General features: G+C 41.5%; 1 protein-coding gene across 32 annotated transcripts in view; it reads right to left on the bottom strand.

The window, feature by feature from the left end:
• Positions 1-24,949, bottom strand: part of CELF4 (CUGBP Elav-like family member 4) — a 745,900-nt gene that overhangs the window by 201,315 nt on the left and 519,636 nt on the right. For 8 of the 32 annotated variants that reach the window (XM_054397278.1, XM_054397286.1, XM_054397300.1 and 5 more), the window contains exon 4: positions 3,426-3,439. The exons of the other annotated variants lie outside the window; for them this stretch is intronic. In XM_054397278.1, coding sequence (XP_054253253.1) covers positions 3,426-3,439 — 14 coding nt within the window. The remainder of the gene's footprint in view (positions 1-3,425; positions 3,440-24,949) is intronic. 32 annotated transcript variants of the gene reach the window in all.

Raw genomic sequence — 24,949 nt, 5'->3', positions numbered from 1 at the left:
TTTCATACTTGAAGGTTAACATCCATGTTGATATTTTCACCTATTTTGCTGAAGTTTGAGCATAATTACTTCAGCCATTTTAAAATCTAGACAGGAGTGAGACAAGGATATTTTTCCTTTTTGTAAAATTGAATAGTGTTTGTTTTTAATCTTTGCTATAGAAAAAAAAAGCCAGCTGGCTTTGAACCCTGGCATAGAGGCAATTCTCACAGAAGATGGGTTGGTATCTTCACTGGATTGCAGAAAAAGGAGGAGGGGGAATCAAAAAGCATTTCAAATGTGGCAATGAAAATGCTCACAGAAAATTTGTTAGATCCGTAAATATGCTCTAATGGCATTTGCACTTATTTAACTCCTCCTTTACACATCTACTATGGATTAAGGGAGCCTTAATATAAATGTGAATTGGGGTCACAGAGATAAATACATAAAAGGTAATGGGCACAAGCTCACTGTGATGCTCTCAACTGGGATGCATTGGTGTAACTCCTAATGTATGTTAGGTAAAGATTTGGCCACAGAGTGTATTCCCACACACAGATGCAGACACTTTTCCTTAAAAATAGTAAGCTTTCACTGGGCCTCACTTCCCATTAAAGAGGACTTGCATCCTATGAAAATTCATAAACTCTGCAGGCGTTTCCACGGCGATTTGACGGAGTAATCTCCCGTCATCTCAGCTTCTTGGTGACAATGACAAGAAGAAGATGGATTTATCAAATACACAGCGACATGTTTATGACCCTGTTTTGCATAAGCAGGAACCTGAGCCAGAGGCTGTGCAGCTTGAGATAGCAAGAAGATTTTTATAAATATTGTGACAAGCAGAAGTGATATTTGGAAGGGCATTAAAAAAAAAAATAAAGACTTTCTGATTTTTGTTTTTGTTTTGTTTGTTGTTGTGGTGGGTTTTTTTTGAGGCAGACCACGTTTTGGTGAGGTGGGGGGAGAAAGACTTTCTCCCCACTTCTCCACAGTTCAGTATCCCTGAAAGCAGGAAGCTTAGCTCTCCCTCTCACGTTGAAAAGGTTTTCTGTTAACCCTTCTCTTCCCTCTGTGCAGAACACACTTTTAATCAATGTGTTATTAGGAAGAGAACAGGAGGAATGATCCTCATCTTTCGATGATACAAAAATAACATGGAAAAGCTATAGGAACACAGATGGCATCAATAACTCCATTTATAACATGCATGCAATCGTGCCAGACTCATCTCCAGCATAGCTTTTAAATGGGGAGCACCACCAGAGGGCCTACACATTATTTAAAGTGGTTTTACCCTATTCTTGTGCACAAACCCTTACTATTATGATTATTACTGTAGCTCCTCAACAGTGAGCTAGATAACTCACAGGGTACTGCACAGGGGACCCTCTCAGGTTACCTGGGCCTGCAGAAACTTTTTGTCTTTTTGAGACAGGACTAGACCTACAGTGGTGTGAAAAGGTTTTAGTGACCAGGTTAAGCAGAATCTTGCAGAGACAACAAGTCTTTATCACAAAAGTCACCTTTTCAATATCCCAGGCTGGGCACTGAGTGATGAGCACAGTCTCCTCTGTTCAAACACAGGGGCAGATGGACTGTTTTCCTGCATATTCCCTCACCAACCCTGACTGCATGGGAACAGAACTGTCAAGAGATGGAGAGACAGTGTCAGCCCAAGATTCCTCCACTAGAGACCATGGAGATGCTCTGGACTCTGGAGACTGCAGCATGTTTAGGTTTGCACAGCTGTGTCATGCTTGAGAGGGGATGCACAGCAAAGGCAGGAACAGAGAGCAGGGATAAGTGCTGTTGCAGACCCCTATGGTTTTACATCCAGAAGTCCCACCAGGGGGTATCCTGAACACTACCAGATACTCTTCTGAAGTCTGACAGAAAGATAATAAAATGTTTTCACTGTCTTTCAAATTCAAATAAGGAGGGCTGGCTGAAAAACACAGTAAAGGAATCACAAAGAACTAAAGAAAGAAAACATGAGTAAAAATTGTACTTGGATGTGTTTTTCCTTTCCAGATTCCATTGTTTTTTTTAATAATTTATACACCAAATTATGGGGTGAAACTAAGAGAGCAACTGTGTGGAAGGAAGGGTTGTGGGTACCCAAAGAGCTCATGTGATAGACAGACCCATACAAGTCCTACAATACAGAATGAAGAATACAGTCTTTGTTTTAAGTTTGTTTTCCTCCCCACCTTGCTCTTCTTTTTTCTTCCTCCAGGTAAATATATTAATTAAATGACCCTTCTTTAGAATTGCACAGAAAGGAGAGTTCAGGAACCTTTATTGAACCGACCTGTAAAACTAGAGCAAAATCAGCTTCTGTGTTGTTCTCTCTAAATGATTTTTCCATTGCATTTCACATCTTATCAGGGACTTGTTTAGGCTTGAAGCTCTGAAGCTTTTTCTGTAGGTCAGTTCAATAAGGCACTCAAAGCTGCTTTTCTCTCCATTGATTGGGACGCTGGGTATGGGTTTGGGTTTTCTAGTTTTTTTGAAAGGAAAATAATGATCCCTTTTTTTTTTTCTTTTATTTTTTTTTCTGTATCTTTAAAGGAAAACAGACATATTCTTGTTCTTAGTACACCATAAAAATATTTCCTTTTTTACCATCAACTCATCCCATTTTGTTACTTGATACCTGTAAAAAAACTCTTAGCTTTTCCACTAACAATGCAGTGTTATAAAATTTGGCTCTCAGTTTTATATTTAGTAATTTCACCAGACATGAGATAGGAATGAAATAGCAAGTTTGCCAGCTGTTTCACCCTAGGGTAAGCTGACCTTCTCTGCATCAACAGTCTACAGCCTGCTGCACAACATAGTTCATTTGTGCCATCTTTTTCATCACATCTAAGGAAGAGACAGACACACAGGATGAGATCAGGTGACAAAAAAAGAATGTGAAGACTTTTATGCAGCATGAATTAATTAATAATCAGGGTACAGGTAACAGAAATATGTCAGACCCAACACTGGAGGATTAGTATGACTGCACAGGTCTGCCTCATGTTCCACAAGTCCACACCATCTTTTCAGGTAGTGCCTACTGGTGAACGTTAGAAGAAGTGTAGAGTAGCAAGTATGAAATGACCCTTCTCCTTTGCCTCTCCAGCCACCTGATGTCATGAACAATAGTCCACACCACAAGATCAGAGATGGGCTCCAGATTCCCATCTGCCCCTTGGTATCATTTTCTTCTAAGACCCCTTCTTAATTTCCACACCTAGTTAGTCCTTTTCCCAGAGAAGAAAAGAGCATGGCACATCTTCAAACAGAGCCTGACATAGCCTCAAAAAGCACCTTGGATCTACAACAATGAGCAGGGCTATCTGAAACCCTGAGGAACCTCTGTGACTTCCACAGGGACTTCTCTGGGAGGATAAAGTCCAAAAGCCCATCAAATAACAGCACTACACACACACAATACAGCTACTTCCTACAGCCCCTGTTACAGCTTGAGATAGCATTAAGGTATCCCAAATTTGAAATTTCTACAGTTCTATAGAAAAGTCACCTTTCCTTTTGGGGATTAGTAAAAATTTCCTATCTCTCTTTGACTGATTATACATTTCATCTGTTATATTATATTATTATATTTCTCCTTACTCCCCGCTCCAGCCTCTTCCCCCTTTACAGCAAACAGTTTCATGCAAACCTTCTAAGACTTCTGTTGGAAGCAGAAGGCAATAGACCTCTGTGGTCTAATGGGACTTCTACTGACATTTGGCATCCTTCCTGGCATTTCACCCTTCATGTTATAATTTATGGTGTAATGTAATTTTTTTCATATCACGCTATAACATAAATTATTGCCAGTGTGTCCTTAACACTCAAGGAGACATTCTAGGGCTTTTCGAACCAGGAAGAAGAGAGAAAAAATTAGTAAGTCTAAGGGAGAAAGAGAAATGGAAGGAGGGAGGGAGAGAAGAAAGGGCAGGAGAGATGAAGAAGGGAGAAAGGAAGGCAATTTATTTACAAAAGCAGAATACCCCAAATCAAACCAATTTTTCTAAAGACAAACTTAAATTAAATTAAATTAAATTAAATTAAAAAAAAAAAACAACAAATGACACCCCCCCCAAAAAAAAACAACCAACAACCAAACATATTTCTGCCCCAAAAACTTATTAAAATGCTCTGCTTTAGCCGGGGACAGAGGCAGAACAGTCTGAGGGAGAGACCATCAGGCTGAAAAACAATACATTTTAAAGTTTCTTTATCTTTCTCACTAGTGTGTCCCTTAAATTATTAAAATTGAAAGACATTTTAATACCACTTGGAGAATTTTTTCTTTTTTTTCAGTCTTGGCAACTCATTTAGCCTGGAGAATAACATTACAGAGGACAGTTATACTGCCTATTTACTTTATTACTATATGTTCTTTCTATTATGATCACAGTTAGAAGCCCCATTGGGTTAGAAGCTGCACAGATGCATCCCTAGTCACGAGGAACCCATTTCGCTAAGCAGACTGCAGGGATGTGCTCATGTCTCTTCCTCTCTGAGCTGCCCTGCATGCAGCAATGATGGTTGAAGACGTCTGCATTTCTCAATCATGCCACTTGAAGAAATCCTCACACGCCATGGATTAAAGTAAAAACTCTCCCCCTCTGCTTACTTATCCTGTGCCTCTTTTTTGGAAGCTCTGCCTAAGAATCCAGAGAAAGCAGAAGAGGCATCCTGGTGCTGGGGACATTTTATTAGCAAGCCTTGAACTCAAAATGAAGGAAAAGGTTTCCATGCTCTTCCATGGTTAATTGAAATCACTTTAAAAAAAAAAAAAGAGGACAGGAGTTTTGGGAGAAGCCAGTGCCTCCTTCCCTCACACTTTGGACAGCGCTCATGAGGCACCAAATGCTGGGACAGTCTTTGGGCTTCTGGATTAGGATTTTGTTAGATGACAGCTTTCCCCCTTCCTGTCTCTTTCTTCCTTCACCTCCTGATTTTCAGCAGCTGAAGAATTGCAGGGTGATTGCAGAAATACCTAGAGGCTTCCAGCTGCAATGATGGCTGGGTTTGTGCAGGATTTACACTCTGAAGTTGTAGGATTACACTTCTAAACAGCTGCAATAAAATAAATGTTTTAAGATTTTTAAAAAGAGCAGGCTTTGCCATCTCATCCTTCTTCTTTCTCTGTACTCTGAGTTTCACACCTCACTGGCTCATCTTGACTGGAGTCCCAGTGATTTTCCTTCTTCTGTCACCCTGTCCTTCTCTAACAGCCTTGCTCAGCTACTTCAGCAGAGTCTTTTAGGGAAGCACCTCATTTAAGACAGCTCTTGGGTTATGGTGTGTGGTTGCCTTTTTCCTACCTCTGTGCAGCTTGTGTAGAATGCCTGTGGTTTAATAACACCAGACATTTCACCAGGAGACAATCAACCAGAGTTTGCCACTTTTTTGTCTGATGGGCTGATCCATGGTTTATATACCTTTTGCAGGGTCTATGTTGCAAGATCTTAGGAACCATGCCAGAAAGAGACATCCTTGTTACTTTTTAGAGGAGGGAGTATTGATACTCCCATTGGGAAGGCACAGGAGGGTCCTGTCAAAGCAGTCTGAAGCTGCTTGTGGAAGAAGCCAAAATAGTGGCCCTCAATGTTAGAACTCCTTCTGCTTCCTGAGAATTCCTCACCAACTTTGTTTTCTCTTTTTTTGAGCAGCAATTTAGTTTTTTTCCTCTTATTTCAAATTTTAAAAAGAATGCATAAAAGCCATCTCCCGTTTTTTGAAATGTCTTTTTCCTTTCCACATCTGGTCTTCAGGCTATGCATATAGCAAATCTAAGTCCTTCCCCTGTTTCCCAAGGAGAGAATACAGGTTGGCTTCTATTCTTATTCTGGTTCTTAATCTAAGGATATTTATTTGGGTTTCACTTTCTGTCTGATTGTATATGAAGTTTGTCCATCCTAATCTCTGGGGACAGCTCACGAGAACCACACCTGTCTTCTGAGCCTGTAGAGATTCTCAAAGGAAGGACTGCAAAATGGAATTGCACTCTTGAGACAAAGTGTATAGAAACAGATACACCTGTATTAATTGCTTCACTGAAACAACACACGTCTTAACTGATACTCACTTCACAGACCCAAATGGTGCTCTCTTACCTTCTTCCATCTCCTTACTCTTATTTTTCCCATGTCCAGGTTTCTTTCTTTTGCTCTGCACTGCCTTCAGATCCTGAGTAGAACTGAACTCAATATATTTGCTTAGATATTTTTGTCAGCCACCTGAGCATAATCACTATATTACAGAGATGCATGTAAGCACCTCTTGGACTTAGCCTGCTCCCTGTGTTTTTGACTTGATGGTTTTGTATTCAGTCGATTACTAAATGGCTAAATAGTGAGAGAATTTCAGAATTTCTTTCTCTCATTACTCTGCATGGTTGTGTCACTACCCTTTAATATTGCATTGTTATTGACTGATGCAGCCTGTCAAGACATGGCCAGTGGGATGTAATGTAGTGGTACAGATGTGCAAAATATTTCATTCAAAGTTTACTCCTCTAATGGGAGGCATGTATACAATTGAAAAATGGAGAGGAGAGATATGAAACCTTAGCAACCAAAATGGACTAGCCTTCTCTCCAGCTTGGACTGAACATCAATCTGTGATGAACATTCTGGTGGAGAGATGTCCCTATTCTTTATAATAAGAACTAGATTTTATATAAACTATGCCACTAAGACTGGATATTCCCAAAGCTCATCCTGCCCATGGCATGCCTGTTCCTTGATATAAGAACTTTGTGAGTTTTTATTTTAAACAGTACTATGTCTTGATGTAACCAGTTAGGAGTGGTCCAAGAGATATTAACCTTTACACACAGCACAGGGCTTTGGGCAATGTATCAAATGTTTGTTAATCTGCTTTCTTAATTTCATCTGATGTTTGGAGACATCTGCTAAATAGTCCCTTCCCATCCAAGACTCGAGTCTACTGATTCTGTGTCTGAGCAAGGCACAGGAAATAAAAGAGGTCAAATACAAATGAGGGAGACCAGGGAAGAGTGAAAAAAACTGTTCTACAAGGGAAAAATTAAATAATAGAAAGTGACAATGTAATATGAAAGTAGTTATTCATTCATCTGTTCAGGCTCAAAATATATCTATGATTGCTCATCACCTACTAACTTTAGTTACTTCTAAATTAACACCCAAGTGGGTAGTGGCATGTGGGTGTAGTATTGAACACCTGGAAAACTCTGTTCACCCAAAGTGTAATTGATCCACAGAAATTCTTGCTGCAGGGAATTGTAAATTCTAAAATTTTATGTAGATGCAAAAGAATAACTAGCGAAATTCATGGATGAAAGCTGCCCCCAAGGGAAACTAATTATAAGGAAATCCCAAGCCTACATCATAGACAAAGTAGTGCATTATGCCTTCTCATTCTTACACTCCTAACTCTTATACCTTGCATCTGGTATATTAAAGGTATTGGGCTAGATAGCCTGGTTTGATGTTGCTTCTTATTTTCCTGTGTTCATGTAGATCACATATTTTTAAACAAAACTATAATACTAGTAAAAGGACAGAGAAAAGTCTGGGGAAGAGATTTTAGCAATCAGTTAAGAGAGAAAGAAACAAAGAAAAAGAAATATTGTCAGAGGATTGGATCTTTGCCCTACTGTTCTCTTTACCTCCCCCTTGCCATCTTAGTACTCATTTGGGAAAGAAGACCCATCAAATTAAAGATGGAAAAAAAAATCATTAAGAAACAACAGGCCTAGATGAAATTGCCACTGGGATTACAATGATGGGATGGTCTACACCCACCTTTTCTTTTGCTCAAAGATTACAAACACTTTTTCTCCTCCAGGGCTCTTGTCTTCATCCTGGTCCTATTTAACTCTACTCCTGCATGGACCCCTGGGTTTGAAGAGTCCATGTGGGTAGCGACTAGGGGTTGTTTGTTATGCCTGCTTTTGTTTTTAATTAACCTCCGGTGTTTTCTTTGCCTAGAGAGCAAATCCTCTCACCCTGAAGTTTTACACATTCCTGCACTCAGAATGCAGAAAAGTTAGATCTAGAGAGAAAAAACCTGAGAAAGTTAGAGGGGAAAAATGCTTCTCTATCAAAAGGAAGAACATTATATGGAGAGGGAAGTGCAATCTGTGTAAGATTTACAGGCCAGTCTTTGCTTATTAATCTTGGTGTGCAGCAAGCTCAAGACGACAGACCTACTCACAGATTGAGTGCTGCATGCTTCTGCTGCTCAGGATTCCTGCAGCAAACCCTTCTTTAGGCATCTTGCAGAGGCTAGGCTTTAAGACAGAGGTGTGCAACAGAACCTGACTTACCCTTTCCCCCAGGCCCAACGTATCCTCCACAAGGGCTTTTCTTGCTCTTCAGCCCACATGCTTCTTAAAAATGGTAATGGATCAACAAATAGCAATTCTCAAACAGCTGTGAATTAATCCAACACATCTATGGTTACATCTGTAGCACACAGGAGTACTGCTGTCCATTTGTGTTCATACCCTGTGACAAGACAGCATGAGAAGACACCCAGAACAACATGAGAGGTCCCAATGTAGCAGATGGGTCAAGATATTTCACAAGATAGTGGCAGTGAAGAAGTGGCACCTCACTGCAAAACAGAATTTAAAAAAAGGGGAACCACTGTCTTCATTGAACTGTCTGAACAGGAGTTCCTGCAATCACTGGGGACGTGAAGCACAATTACCATTTAGATTTGATGTGCCTTAATCTCCAAGAGTGAGCTGAGGAATAGATTTCCAGTCATGCACATGACAGTGGAGTTACTTTTTGAAATATGGGAAAAATACAAATGCCAGTTTGTGAATGGACCAACTAGAAGTGAAGCAAAATACTCAACATACCACTTTAACAAGAAGACAATTGACTGATTCAAGAAGAAAAAGAAATATTTCAGATATGTGTTGAAACAGAAGTATAGGTGAGGGGCAGGACAGGGAGATTTTCTGCTAGGTAGATTAGCACAGGCAAAATCAAAGACTGGAGTCATAATTTACTTTTCAGCTTTTGTGCCACACAAATTTAGATTGAAGATACCTTCACTGAAGAGAGAATGTTACTAAAATTATTTGCGTGGACTTGTTCAACAAGAGCACAACATCATGCCGTGGAGAGGTTGCTCACTTCAACACCTTGAACCTTTCCAGGCCTAATACCATATTTTGATCTCAGTGTTTTGCTAACAGTGCTGTTACATAAGGAAGCATAGCAAATAACAGCTTTCCTCTAAAAAATATTATCTCTCCAATGGAGAGATAGTCCAGCAAAAAGCTTTCTGTTACAAAAGGGATTTTGTGTTAAATTCTCAGTTGATGTAAATCAGTGTAGCTCCACTGATCCTCATGTTGATGAAGCAGCTTGAAACCACCTGATGTTAATCTTGGAGAATACACAAGACATGTTGGCACAGAGGTTATGTATTAAAATAATAATGGTACTAATGACAATGACATAAATGGAATTTGGTGTGGGACTGCTGGAACACCAAGAGCAAGTTCAAAATCTGGACAATATAAATATTTGAATATGAGCTTTCCATTTTATAGATTAAACTTGAGAATTCAACTGTCTTTCTGTGTCTTTACTGTGTAAATAATTATTGCACTGCTCTTTTGAAAAGACTGAAGTCTGGAATATGAGTTAGATGGTGCAGTAAAAGTAAAAATATTTCAAATCTTATGTAATCAAGTGCCAAACTTGTTCACCATGTCCATGATGACAAATTCAAGTTGGAGAGTCATATATGTAAAGTATTACCAATCAAAGAATCACAGAATGATTGGGGTTGGAAGGGACCTCTGAAATTTTTCTGGTCCAATGTGCCTGCCAGAGCAGTTTCACGTAAAACAAGTTGAACAGGATGGCATCCAGACGGGCTTTGAATGATTTCAGAGACAAAGACTCTGCTACCTCTCTGGGCAGCCTGCTCCAGTGCACCACCATTTTCAAAGCAAAGTTCCTGCTCATGTTTATATGGAATCTCTTCATGCCCACCCTTCAAGTAGTTAGAAGCATTGTTACAAAGTCCCTCAGTCTTCTCTTTTCCAGGCTAGAAACCCCCGAGTCCCTCAGCCTTTCTTCATAAAAGAGATTTTCTTGTCCCTTGATTATCTTTGTTGCCCTTTGATGAATGCTCTGAAATAGTTCCCTGTCTTTCTTGAACTGGGGAGTCCAGAACCAGACACAATAGTCCAGATGAGGCCTCACAGGTACAGAGTAGAGTGGAAGTAGAACCTCCCCTGACCAGCTTACCATACTCTTCTTGATGCACCCTAGGATGCTGTTGGCATTCTTGGCTTCAAGGGCATATTGCTGGCTCATGGTCATCCTGTGGTCCACCAGGACTCCCAGGTGTTTTTCCATAAGTCAATCCCCAACTTGTACTGATCCATGAAGTTATTCCTTCCTAGGTGCAATACCTTACTCTTGCCCTTGTTGAATTTCGTATGGTTACTCTCTGCCCAACTCTTCAGCCTGTCTAGGTCATGCTGGACGGCAGCATAGACTTGTGGTGTGCCAGCCACTCCTCCCAGTTTTGTGTCATCAGCATATTTGTTGAGGGTACTCCTATCCCTTCATTCAGATTGTCGAGGAAAGTATTGAACAGATCTGGACTCATTATTGACCCCTGAGGGATACCACTTGTTACAGACCTCCAACCAGACTCCGTGTCACTGATCACAATCCTCTGAGCTCTTTCAGTCTGTTTTCAATCCACCCCACTATCCATTCATCTAACCCACGCTTCCTAAGCTTGCTCATAAGGATGCCGAGGGAAATGGTGTTGAAATCCCCACTGAAGGCAGATTAGACAACTTCCACTTCCCTCTTTCTTATCTATCCATCCAATCATGCCCTTGTAGAAGGCTATCAAAGTAGTCAGACATGGGTTCTCCTTCATGAATCCATGTTGACTACTTCTTATAGCCTTCATTTCCCCCACATTTTTTGAGGTGACACCCAGAACAAGCTGTGTGGTTTTCACTCTTGCATGGAGGTAGAGTTTTTGTTTATCAAAAATACTAGTACATTGCCCCACAAATACTGAGCTACTACACAGAGGCACCTCCCTGCCAGCCCAGGTACATCCCCTCTGAAGCACTTCACACCACCAGTTTCAAATCTTGAAGAGGTTATTGCAGGATGTGCTGTTTGCACAGCTAGCAGAAATGCTTCATGGAATTAACCAGGTTGGAAAATACCTCAGAGATCATCAAGTCTAACCTATCACCCAACATCATCTAATCAACTAAACCATGGCACTAAGTGCCTCATCTAGTCTTATTTTAAACACTTCCAGGGACAGTGACTCCACCACCTCCCTGGGCAGCACATTCCACTGGCTAATTACTCTTTCTGTGAAGAACTTTCTCCTTGCCTTGAGCCTAAACTTCCCCTGGTGCAGCTTGAGACTGTGTCCTCTTGTTCTGTCACTGCTTATCTGAGAGAAGAGACCAACCTCCACCTGTCTACAACCTCCTTTCAGGTCATTGTAAAGAGCAATAAGGTCTACCCTGAGCCTCTTCTTCTCCAGGCTAAACAACCCCAGCTCCCTCAGCCACTCCTCACAGGGCTTGTGCTCTAGACCCCTCACCAGCTTTGCTGTCTTTCTCTAGACACGTTCAAGCAACTCAGCATCTTTCTTAAACTGAGAGGACCAGAACTGGACACAGTACTCAAGGTGTGTCTAACCAGTGTTGAGTGCAGGGGCAGAATGACCTCCCTGTTCCTGCTGACCACTCTATTCCTGATCCAGACCAGGATGCCATTGGCCTTCTTGGCCACCTGGGCACACTGGTGGCTCATGTTCAGCCTACTGTCAACCAGTACCCCAAGATCCCTTTCTGCCTGGCTGCTCTCCAGCCACTCTATCCCCAGCCTGTAGTTCTGCATGGGGTGGTTGTGGCCAATGTGTAGAACCTGGCACTTAGATGTGTTAAATTTCATGCTATTGGACTCTGCCCACTTGTCCAGCCTGTCAAGGTCCCTCTGCAGAGCCCTCCTACCCTCCAACAGATCGACACCTGCCCCCAAGTTGGTGTCATCTGCAAACTTACTGATGATGGACTCAATTCCCTTGTGCAGATCATCAATAAAGATATTGAACAGGATAGGGCCCAATATTGATCCCGGGGGGGACACCACTAGTGACAGGCTGCCAGCTGGAAGTGCCACCGTTCACCACCATTCTCTGGGCACAGCCCTCCAGCCAGTTCCTAACCCAGTGCAGAGTGCTCCTGTCCAAGCCATGGGCTGACAGCTTGGCCAGGAGTTTGCTGTGGGGGATGGTGTTAAAGGCCTTGGTGAAGTCCAGAAAGACTAAATCCACAGCCTTCCCCACATCCACCAGGCAGGTCACCTGATCATAGAAGGAGATCAGGTTGGTCAGGCAGGACCTACCCCTCCTAAATCTGTGCTGGCTGCACCTGATCCCTTGGATATCCTGTAGGTGCTGTGTGATTTCACTCAAGAAGACCTGCTCCATAGTCTTGCCTGGCACTGAGGTCAGGCTGACAGGTCTGTAATTCCCTGGCTACTCCTTCTGGCCCTTCTTGTGGATGAGCATCACCTTGGCCAGCTTCCAGTCATCTGGGACCTCTCCAGTGAGCCAGGACTGTTGAAAAATGATGGAGAGTGGCTTGGCCAGCTCATCTGCCAGCTCTCTCAGCACCCTAGGATGGACCCCATCCAGGCCCATAGGCTTGTTGGGATCCGAGAGGCTCAGCAGGTCTCAAACTTCTTCCTCCTGTGTGGCTTCTTTTATGAGGGGTGTGTAACCTCAATGAGTGACCACTGGCAGGGTGACACCTAGCTTCGATTACATGTGTATTATACTGAATATCCACAGCAAACACTGCTGAAATTGTTAGATTGTCACTTCCCAGACCTGGATATCTTTCCCTTGCCCTAAAAAAGAAACCCTGTCACTATTGATGATAGCAGAATCTTTACTGCTAAAGGGCAGCCACTGCAAAACAAGGTTACTTACACACAAGGCAATGCAATATAGGTGGGTTGCATGAAGCATATAGGTGGTAGCCTTAAATCTTTTTAAATTGAGCATGCTTCCCAGTCTTATGAAGTGTTTGTAAACTGTTCCTCTTATTATTCACTTGCTTAAAGACAACTTTGTGCCATCCCAAACTTTTTGCTCTTTTGATACGAAGTGGACTCCACAGTCTGTGAAGTCAGGAAACTCTTCACAAAGCCTTGGGTCTGTTGCCTATGAAAGAAGGGTCAGAATCATAGCAAAGAGTTGTTGGGACACTGAAGAAGCTGTCAAGCTCAACTAGCATAATGCAGAACCAGCTTAGTCTGCACTATTACTGAGTCCCATTTCTCTCATTTTTAATCTGTATCTACTGATGAGGAGGCTGAGGCCAGTTCTACATCCTTTCTTTCCTCATTAAAAAGGATTTCTTTTAGTCAGACTTTCCTCTATTAAATTTCCTTCCTCTTTGCACTAGTGAATAAGGATGTGAATAGATCTTCTCATTAAAGATGTCTTTTGTAACATCTGCTAAATGACTGGTGTTATGAGACACAGACACTGATACAGGGCAGCATGATATCCTAACAGAGGGATAGGGAAAGGGAAGGACATGTCCTTCCACTTTCTTTTCCCAAACTTTATCAGATCCAATCTTTGAAAATTCAGTATTCATTCTGAGATTCTGCTTAATAAACTTGACAAACCTGACATTTTAAAAACAAAACAAAACCATGCTGTTCGCTTTCCCTTTTTATTCTTAATTGGTCCATCTAAAAGCAATCAAGTGAACATTTATCCGTGGTAGAAAGAACTGCAGGAGACCTCTTCTCCAAATGCCGTTATTCAGAAATGCATAGGACTGTGGATATGTTTATAGAGAGTGGGAGGCACTCGTCAAATTCTCTCTCAACAGTGACATAGAACAGGAGGGTACTCAGGGCTGGAACCAATGAGGGATGTAGACATCACAGTGCTCCAGTGTTGGGGACTTATGTATGGGGGAAGTCACAGCCAGCAATGCCTGTGTCTTAGGCTTCCTTTATGGTGTCAGGGGAAATTAAGCATTAAACAATAAACTGTATAAACAGCACACTAAATGGGGAACTGATGAAATTTATTGAAATGGAACACTACAGACTAAGGGATTTCTTACACCCCATTCCTCAAAAGCTCTCAGATATGACCTTTCATTTTGGGATCATCTTACTGGGGTGTAAGTTCATGAGGTCTTTCTCACACAACATGTGAGAGAGGAGGGACCTCTCTCAGGTGCTCAGCTTTTCTGTGAGAGGAAAGGTAAATAGCAGGCTCCAAAGGAAGAGTGGAAGAGGTGTGCATAAAGTGCAACTGTAAGTCTGTTCTTCCACAGCTGAAATGCAGACCTCTCTCATCTGATAATGGTTTTGGAGGTATGGAAGTCCTGACTGGGTTTCTTGGTTAGTGTGATGAAATACATCAGGTATAGATCAAGTTAACTTTTCACAGTAGGTACTACAATTTTTAGAAATGAGTACACAAGTGTGTCTAGGGCAGGAATCAGATTTCAACAGTGGAACCATACAGAACGTATAATTATATTTTGCATTTTTAATAGACTTATTAGCATAATAATGCATTAGTCTAATGGAATATTAATGTGATGCAGAAATATTAGCATATTACAGATCCTTATTCATTAATATATTAGACCCTTATTGTATTAGTGGCACAGTTGAAAATGTTGCTTTGTGTCTGATACTACAAGAAAAAATCGAGATGGCAAATACAGCAGCCTTTCTCTGTCACAGGTATGTCTTGGTCTAGGTGTCAATGCAAGAGCTGGGAAGAAAATGCTTTTCCATATGGAGAGCCGCTGATAGTTGAGCAGTTTTCCCACTTTCCTCCTCTGAATCCAACCTAAAAATCTTTTCAAACTATTTCCATTATAATATGAAAAATTGCAGTGCTCTAAATCCTACACCAGCAAAAATCTCAGGACAGGAGGAAAGAGAGGCCTTTTTGTGGCATTCAAATATCCTCCTAAAATGTAAGGAACTGGGTTCACATCATTGCTCTCCCACCATTTCACATGCTGGGTAATGGCCTGCTTTGGGGACCGAGTGACCTCCCCAAAGCACCCCCTTGAAGACCTTTGTGTTGACCACTATGAGAAACATCACCTCAGCAGCTTCTACCCAGATACTTCACAATGTGGATGAGCTACCTGTTCCTGTTTATCCTTTTTTTTTTTTTTTTTTGGCATTGTTCCACTTTCTCTGTCTCCCACCAGAACTGAAAAGACTGTCCTGATAAAAGCTTAATTGAAATCAGTACTGTTTCATGAAAAGATCTAGAAAATCCTATTAAATTAGGGTCCCCCAAATTCCTCTGTATCTTTGTTAAGACTTTGTTAGATTTACATCAGTCCTTGAGTCTCATACCTGACTTGTTCTCCCCATCTACCCCTTGTCAGGAACTGAGACCCCTTTGAGTTTGTGTTACTTTCTGTGCCTTTGTACCAGTGAAACAGACTCTGAGGACATTTTCAAGGCAGGCTTCTAGGACAATCAGAGTGTCCAAACAGGATCCCTTTTTGTGATAGGGACTCAATGCCTGTGAATGGGACTGTATAATGCTGTTGTCTCCTCATCTTCGTACCTGGCTGCATGACCCCGATGTCCTTATGGCAACTGAATAAATATTCTCTATAAACTACATAAACCAAATATAATCTAGTGACTTAATCCCTTGTCTTTCATTCACAGACAGATTGACAAATAGAAGTAATTCCTCTTATTAATACTTTGAGTATAGGCAGCAATACTGACCAAGATGACTTATAGGTTGGATTACGTGCTTTTAACAGAATAGAAAAATGTGTGAAACAGAAAACTGAAGAATGTCAGTAGGGGTGAAGATTTTTAAACTCTGTTGTTTCTTCTTTCCTTTTGAGGAAATGCAGTACAATTATTTCCAGAAGCAGATATTCTCCAAGCTGCAGATACCCATCCCAAGTAAAGACAACAAATAGAATGTGAAAATTGTGCTTCTACTCTCTAGAAAACGTTTACATCTAACTGTTGTCTTTCTGGCATCAGGGTTGTTTGAAATTCCTTCTGAGTAACTCAGTAAAGGTTTTTTTTTTTTGTTTGTTTGTTTTGTTTTGTTTTGTTTTAATATACTAGATTCCCAAAATATAAAGCTGCTGAATTGAACAGACCATAGTGCAAATTTTTCTTAGTCTTACACTGGAGTCAATGGTCTGCTTTCCTGGATTTCTTTTTTTTTTTTTTCTTTTTTTTTTTTTTTTTAATTTGTTTGTTTCCTTGATGCATTTAAACAGCAGCTTTTCTCTTTCCCTTGTGATCATGTTAAATGTTTAATTGCTCTTTGCATTTGCTGATGGCACAGCATAAGCCCCTGCAGTAAAAGAGATTCAAGTGCTTAAGAAATAAGGAGAGGGGTTATATTTTGGGTCAGTTCAATTATCTGTTTTTTTTTTTTTTTGTTTAATTATATATTAATTTTAATATAAGCTGCAGCACAGAAGTGCAATTAACATTCAGACAATGTAAGAAAGTCTTGCTTGAAGTTAACTGATGTGTACAATCCATGCAAGGGATTCAGAGAGGTTAGACAGTGCAGATCACTGCCATAACACAGCTAAGCCAGGTCCTCAGACAGTGTACACCAGCACCGTCAATGGAACTACTCTGATTAACACGGGATAATTATGTTCACACAGTGCTATTTGAGATGGGCTCAAGATGACAGCATTGAGATCATCAGTAGAATACAGAATTTTTTTTTTCAAGTTCTGAATTACATTAAACCCGTCCAGTTCAGCTGAGAGTTAGAAACCCAAGCAAGGCTTTTATTAGCAAGTGTCAAGCTATTCAAGACCAATGTCAGCCACCCCAAGTAAGTCTGATTTAAGTAACAACAAGAAAGCTTCACTGCCTTCTTTTCCATCAGTCAAAGGCAGATACATTTTTATGCTGTTTTCAAACCACTGCACTCTCGGCATAAAAGGGATGCTGAGCACCAAACAACTCTCTGGTGGGACCCATCTTCTTCCAAATTAATGCTTCAGGAGGCAATTGGTAGATACTTGCCTTCTTACCATATCTGGCTTCTCATGTCCAAATCTACTGTAACACCATAGCAGGGTAGACCTAAGATTTTTTCTGAGTTAAGACCCTTGTCTAGAGAAAAGCAAGGACACAAACCGCTTTCACTTCTAGCCTCTAAATTCCCAAGCATATTCACTCAGCAGTTTTGTGAAAAAGATTTGACTGACAGAACCTTTGTAAGCTTATAAAATTAATGATCTTGCATTCTGCAATAGACTGGGAAAGAAAACCAGCCGGAGAGACCTTCCATGCAACCATTAATGCTGCTTGGTTACTGTCCTTTGTTCAGTGTTTGTATAGTGCCCATCAGACAGGGGCTCTGCTGCTTGATAGAGAGAGGCCCAGGTGATCCTGAAATGCAATTAATGTGTAACAGCTTCAACCAATCCATCTAATTTACTGCCTGTATTTCTCCTGGGCTTGCTTTCCTCTTGATTTTTTTCCACCCACCAGGAAAGATTGCCACAGCTTAAAAAACAAACAAACAAACAGAAAACAAAAAAAGAAGAAATAATGTGGGATGGCTCTTTTGGCTTTTTTGGGGTTGGTTGCTAGGTTTATTATTTTTTGGTTGTTGGGATTTTGGTGTTTGTTTTTGTTTGGCTGTTTTTCTTTTTCTTTTTCTTTTTTTTTTTTTAACCTTAATGAACATTGTTTGAGGACTCTTTTATTTAACAACACAAAGTCAGCTTAACATAGAAAGGCTGAAAGTTTCACAAGGTCCAAGACTGATAAGGAATTACTTTTTAACACATTCTGACACTGAGGACCAGGTGGCCTTTGCACCCTACACCAATGAGGCTGAAAGCAGAAACCTAAATGAAAAGAGTGAGTGGAGGCAAGTACATGATCAGGGCAGCAGGCAAATTCCTTCCTTGCCCGCCTCCCCACCTCCCCATGACAGGGAGCAATGGCAGGAATGGCAAGAAGTTTGTGCCTGTCATGGAAGGTGTAATCTCTTCCCAGCCTCCCATGTGCCCTTGAAAACAGGTATGAAGCCCTGCACGTGCAGCCAGTCAATGGGGAAAACGTATTAACCACCTTAGAAGATTTGCAAGATTAAGGAAGCTGAAGCCTAACACCAAACTGACTTCTCCCCCAAACACAAAAAAGAAAAAAAAAAAAAAAAAAGAAAAAAGAAAGAAAAAAAAGAAGAGTCATAATTATGGATTATTCCCTTCTAAAAGAAGTGGAAGGCCCATTCTGGATCCATTTCACTGCCTTCCTGGGGCCTGAGTTAAGGACATGGCAAGAAAGTTCTCTAACCTGCTGCTGCACACAGATTGTTATCTTCTATTGACCTTCCAGATAGGTGATGACGAATTAAAAAAGAAGAAAACTGAGGTCTTCAGGGCCCTGGGTCAACTGGTCAAGGGAGTGGGAGCACAGGTAGTGTTCTCCTCCATCCTGCCAGTTGTGGGGACCAACACAAATAGATTGAGGAAGACCCACCACATGTATTCTTGCCTTCAAGCCTGGTGCTACCAGTAGGACTTTGTTTTTTTTGATCACGGGATAATTTACGTGATGCCAAGGCTCCTGGTGGCAGATGGGGTACACCTCCTCCAAAAGGGGAGAAGGGTTTTATAACAGGAGTTGGTCAGGTTCACTGTCAGGGCTTTAAAGTTGGGTTGTGGTTGGAAGTGGGAAAGGAGAAGGACCAGACACACCAAAACTTGTGTGATGGCTCCACTGTTATGTAAAGGGAGGCAGGGGATAGAGGGCCATGTGATAAGGAAGCTGCAAGAGCCATTGATGAGCTAGGACTCATGGTAGTGCCTGGGAACAATTATGTAGGGAGTAGACCCCTACCCAGCAAAAAGATGTCCAACTGAAGTGTATCTATGCCAGTGCATGGAGCATGGGCAAGAAGAGTGCAAAGCTATTGTCCAGCAGGAGAACTATGACAGTATTGCCCTGATATAAACATGGTAGGGTGAATCCCATAGCTGGAGTGCTACACTGGATGGTTATAGACTCTTCAGAAAGGAGAAATCCAGGAGAGGCGGAGGGGTGACCCTGTATATTATGGAAGGTCTTGACTGTCTCAAGCATGACAATGAGGGTGATGGCAGGGTTGAATGTTTGTGGGTAAGAATCAGGGGTAATGTCAACAAGGCAAATGTTGTGATGGAAGTCTGCTATATACCACCCACGCAGGACGAGGATGTTGAAGAAGTGTTTTACATATGTCTGGGGAAGGTCTTGGAATTCCTAGCTTTTGTTCTTGTGGGGCCTTTAACTTACTGGACATCTGCTGGAAACACAATACTGCAGACAGGAAGCAGACCCGGAGATTCTTGGAGTACATGGAAGATAACTTCCTAACACAGCTGGAGCATGAGCCAATGAGGGATGGCTCTCTACGAGACCTGCTGTTTGTAAACAGAGAAGGACTAGTAGCAGATGTAAAGGTTGGTGGCAATCTTTGACAAAGTGACCACGAGATAATGGAGTTTTCAATTCTTAGTGAAGTTAAGAGGAGAGTCAATAGAGCTAGATCCTACGATTTCTGGAGGGCAGACTTTAACTTGTTTAAGAGATTGGTTAATGGCATCCCCTGAGAGGCAGGCCTGAAGGATAAGGAGTCCAGGAAAGCTCAAGAGGAAAAATCTTCAAGGCACAGGAACAAGCTGTCTCCGTGCACCAGAAAATGAGTTGGTGGGGCAGAAGACCTGCCTGGCTAAGTAGAGAGCTTCTGATAGAACTCAAGAAGAAAAGGGAAGTCTACTGGATATGGAAGAATGGGCTGGCAAGTCAGGAATAGTACAAATCGCTGCGCAGGGACAAAATTAGAAAGGCCAAAGTTAAACTAGAACTCAATCTGGCCACTGTAATTAAAGGTAGTAAGAAGTGCTTTTGCAAGTATATTAACATTAAAAGCAGAGATAGGGGGAATGTCCACCCACTACTGGATGCAGGAGTGAAGATAGTGACCAAAGACAAGGAAAAGGCTGAGCTGCTGAATGGCTACTTTGCCTCAGTATTTGTCAGGGACACCTATTGCTCCTAGGATTCAGCCCTTGGACAAGGATAGGGAGCAGACAGCAGTCCCCACAATTCAGGAAGAAATGATCAATGTGTCACATCGATGTGCACAAGTCTATGGGACCAGATGGGACTTACCCAAAGGTACTTAAGGAGCTGGCAGATGTGCTTATCAAGCCATTCACCATCATTTGTCAACAGTCCTGGCTAACTGAGGAGGCCCAGTTGACTGCAGGCTAGCAAATGTGATGCCCATTAACAAGAAAGACTGGAAGGATGATTCTGGAAACTATAGGCCTGTCAGTCTGACCTCAATGCCAGGAAAGATTATGGAGCAGGTCATCCTGAGTGCCTTCACATGGCACTTGAAAGACACCCAGACAATCAGGCCCAGTCAGTATGGGTTTTAAAGAGGCAGATCCTGTCAGACTAATCTCATTTCTTTCTCCTCTGGATGATGAAAGGGCTGTGGACATTGTCTACCTTAACTGTCTCTCACAGCATTCTCCTTTAGAAAGTCATGGAACAAGGCTTGAATAAGTGCACTCTGCACTGGATAAAAAGCTGGCTGGCTGGCTGCTCCCAAAGAGTGGTGGTGAATGGAGTTAAATCTGGCTGGTGCTGAGTCATTAATGGTGTCCTCCAGGGTTCAGTAGAGGAGCCTGTCCTCTTTAATACCTTTATTAGTGATCTGGATGAGAAGATTGAGTGCACCCTCAGTAAGTTTGTAGATGATACCAAGCTGGGTAGCTGTGTTGAGCTGCTAGAGGGTAGAGAAGCTTTGCAGCAGGATCTGGACAGGTTAGACCAATAGGTTAATTGCATGAAGCTCAAAAAGGCCAAGTACCAGGTCCTCCACCTGGGTCACAACAACCCCCTGGCAAGTTACAGACCTGGGTATGTGTGGTTGGAAAGTGGCAACTTGGAGAGTAACCTGGAGCACTGGTCAATAGTCAGACGAAAGTGAGCCAGCAGTGTGCTCAGCTGGCCAAGAAAGCCAATGACATCCTGGCTTGTATTAGAAACACTGTGGCCAGCAGGAACAGTGAGGGGATCATCCACCTGCACTCAGCACTGGTGAGGCAACACCTCAATATTGTGTTCAGTTCTGGGCTCCTTGCTGTAGGAAGGACATTGAGGTGCTGGAGTGTGTCCAGAGAAGGGCAATGAGGCTTGTGAAGGGCCTGGAGCACATGGCCTGTGACGAGGGGGTTGTTCAAGTGGCATTTAGGGACATTGTTTAGTGCTGACCCTTCAGTACTGGGTCAGCAGTTGAACTGGATGATCTTCAAGGTCTCTTCCAACCAGTTACATTCTGTGGTTCTAAGATTTTGAGTTAAACCCATCCTTTCTGAGCCAAATGCAGTTTGACAGCCAAGGACTGAACAATCATATTTTGTTAATCCACTTACAGAGGTGCAAATATCTAATCCAACACTGGTTTGGTCTGACACAACAGCAGTATTCTGGGATTTTTCTTTATTTTTGTAAATGAAGGGAGATTTTGGAAGGGATAATTTTGTTACTGTTAAAAGGAGGAGAGAGGGACCCTAGGAAGCCCTGGGGGTGTGGGATTTCTCACCACCATCTGAAGCCTGTATTGCTTGTTTATAGTTAAGAATGCAGATTTTGTGTCAGAACCTGAAGCCTTTTGCATTTCCAAAGTCCATCTTCCTCTCATCTCTGGTGCACATGCTGATGGAAGAAAACAAGGGCACCCAGAGTTCTGAAGCTCTTATAACTGGACTTAAACTGTTTTCAGTCTAATGTCAGTTTGAAGAGGAATCTTCAGGTGCCATTCCAAAATAACAGGAGAGGCTGATGTAAGGCCTAATATTGCAGGAATAATATAGTGTTTATCAGTCAGAACCTGCTGCTGTAAAGCTGCTCCTGGAACTGTCTTGCTTGTGCATAACCTATGGATCTACATCATTTAGACAGATAGACACATATAGGTAAGGAGATGAAATTCAATCCTCATCACTCAGTGATCAAATTTAACTAGATTTTCTTCTGTTTAATTTTGTGTACCTTACTACAAAGGTGTCTATAACCTCATTATCTAAGCATGGAGAATGTGAAATGGGACTAAGCAGTAATAGGGATAAATAATGATGCCAGTCAACAGATGTCTACTTGTTACTGCACACCTAACTCCTTCTTGCCTGTTCATTTACTTATGCATGTATCTTTCAGGTGTTTATGCTATTGTAAAGGCACATATTCATAGTTTAATATTTTTTTGCATTTTTAAGTGGTCATTGCAAACATACACACTTGCAGCTCTGCAGCAAACCCAATCCTCTTGAAAATGGTTCGCTGAGCACTGCTGAACCATCAGTGTGAAGGCATTAGATCACACATGGGGTACCCAAGAGCTGTTCTCAGTGCTGAAAACTCCCCTACTGTATTTGCTTCTGCCTTGTCCTGCACATAGAAGTCACCACCCCATTACCCAGCCTTTAGAAAACAACTGCTTTCCATTGTATTTTGAAAATACATGTGCCCACGGGGGGACTATTAACTTTGAGACTAAATAGCAGGACTGGGAGTAAAACAACAACAACAACAACAAAAGATGTGGCTCTTTTTCAAACTAAATAGGGAACTTGGATGACATTAGGCAGGGTTAGAGTGGTGGAGATGAGAATGGTGTCCCTTGTGCCACCCCTTAAGCAGGACAAAATCTTACCTTCCACCTTATCTAGCCTTAAGGGAGAAAAGGCTCAAATGGGTCTGCTGCCCTCCCACTGTCCCAAGTACTCAAAGACTGAGTTAATGCAATCACACTAACAGAACATAACAATGTGTTGAGTACTTACCACATTTCTTGAAACTGAAGAAAGTTGCTATGGTTATTAGTAGCTTCTAATGATATTTGCATAGATTAACAGACTTTAATGCAATCATGAATGCTACAGTCCCCGGGAAAATAATGAAGAAATCCATTATGGGGTAATAAAGTAACTAAGTCAATACAGTAATAATTTGATCCCATATTAGTAATAATTTCATCTCCTGCTGCAAGGCAATTTTAATGCATATACCATTTCTGGACAGTTTTATAAATATCACCTTTGTTTGAGATAATTAATTAGCAAAATCAAAAAATATATTGCTGGTATTTTATACGATAAATTAGTCATTAGGTTTAAACTGGCAGGCTGTAATAAAACTTATTAAGATAAATGTGCTGGGCTTCTTAACACTTCAGAGAAGCTGTTCTCTGTCTTAAGGCTCTTCTGGTGAAAAACTATTATCACTGCTGGGTGGTTTCTATGTATGTTAAAACCCAATTATGAAAATCATGTTTATAACCCTGACTTGCTTAGCAATAGGAACTGAATGCATTAGCCCATACTTGCCCAACAGACAAAGGCTAAGGTGAGAGTGAGTTGTTGAGAGCCCTATTATCTCTCTTCCCATTGTCAGTCATAGCCTAGAGCTTCCTGCAAGACTGAACCAAACTAACTTCACTTTGGAGAAACTGAAGTCCAGATCATCCCACTCATATTGGGAAATGTTTTGCATTCAGAGACAAGGATGGGAAGAACATTAATCACTAGGGAGATTTTTCTATTTCTGCTCTTAGTTTTTGTTTACTGAATCACTTTGTGGTTTCCAGAAGTGCCTGGAAATCACAATGGACCTCAGCAACATCTGTGACAAAGTGGCCACTGGAGCAAATCATTTCACAGTGACCACCACTCCAGTTCTCAGAAATATTCCCTCTGTGTGGCTAGAGCTCTGACAAGGTCTTTTCTTTGTGTTTAGGGAGCTCTCCCAACCAGATGGCACGAGCTGGCTGAGACTGTCAGAACTGGATGGGGACCAGCTTCTTGCAAGGAGTGCAAGTCTTGACATCTAATGAGCTTGTCTTGGCTCCCTGGAAGATTGTGCTGTGTGTCCAAAGCAAGGACTGGCATTCTGGGTTTCATGACACCACCACGCAGGAATAGAGCTATTAAATAATCAGATCACATTTTCAAAGGGCATTGTTTGGGTCTTGCTCAGACACCCCCTTACCCAATTTACCATTATCTTCCCAAGGCATACGGTTTCCTGTTCTGGTCAAAGTTGCCTCTTTCCCTGTAGTTCTCTATCTAGCTGAGGCTTCCAAATCCATGTCACTTTGCATTTGGAATAGTAGTAAATGAAAAAATTGATGATCCATCAAACTCTCGTCTTCCATTCAAACTGAAAAAAAATTCTCGATGCAAAACTGGAATTTCTCCAAACATCATTCTCATTCACTGAAAAGTACAGAGTTCTACATTTAGCTGTGAGCAGGTCATGAGCATTGCTGGAATTTACCTTTTTTTTTTTTTTTAATTTTAGCCAAGTAAACAGTCAAAAAACAGAGAAGGTGTCAAAGACCATTGATTACCCCATTCACAAAACTCTCTCTTGTATAATATTGTTTATGGCAAGAACAATACATTGTACAGCTAAGAAGCTCACACTGCTGCAGAAACACTGCCTTTCCGAGTACACCATGGACATCACTTCTGATATAAGATGATAGAATCAATGCTTTGTTATGTTTGTTTAACGTCTTTAGGGAGAACCAATGTTTTTTTCCCACCGAACAGCAAGGTCTTTACTTTATGGATACTTTCTTACTGATGTGCAAAGTGCTTTATGTACAAGTTTGGTTTAGGAATCCTGTAAGCTCTGGAGTGCTGAAAGCTGGAAGAACAGTCATTGCAGAGGCACTTTGTTCTAACAGTTTTTCCCAAGCATGCTCTACTGGCCTCTGTCAGGGAAGGATATTGGACTACATGGACCTTTGATATGACACAGAATGGCAATTATCATATAATCATATCATATCCTATTGCATTCAGCCACCA

The sequence above is a fragment of the Indicator indicator genome, chromosome Z (genome assembly GCF_027791375.1).
Source record: "Indicator indicator isolate 239-I01 chromosome Z, UM_Iind_1.1, whole genome shotgun sequence".
Classification (NCBI taxonomy): Eukaryota; Metazoa; Chordata; class Aves; order Piciformes; family Indicatoridae; genus Indicator; species Indicator indicator.
The sequence above is the reverse complement of the archived record's forward strand: the minus strand, read 5'-3'. Positions and strand labels throughout refer to the sequence as shown.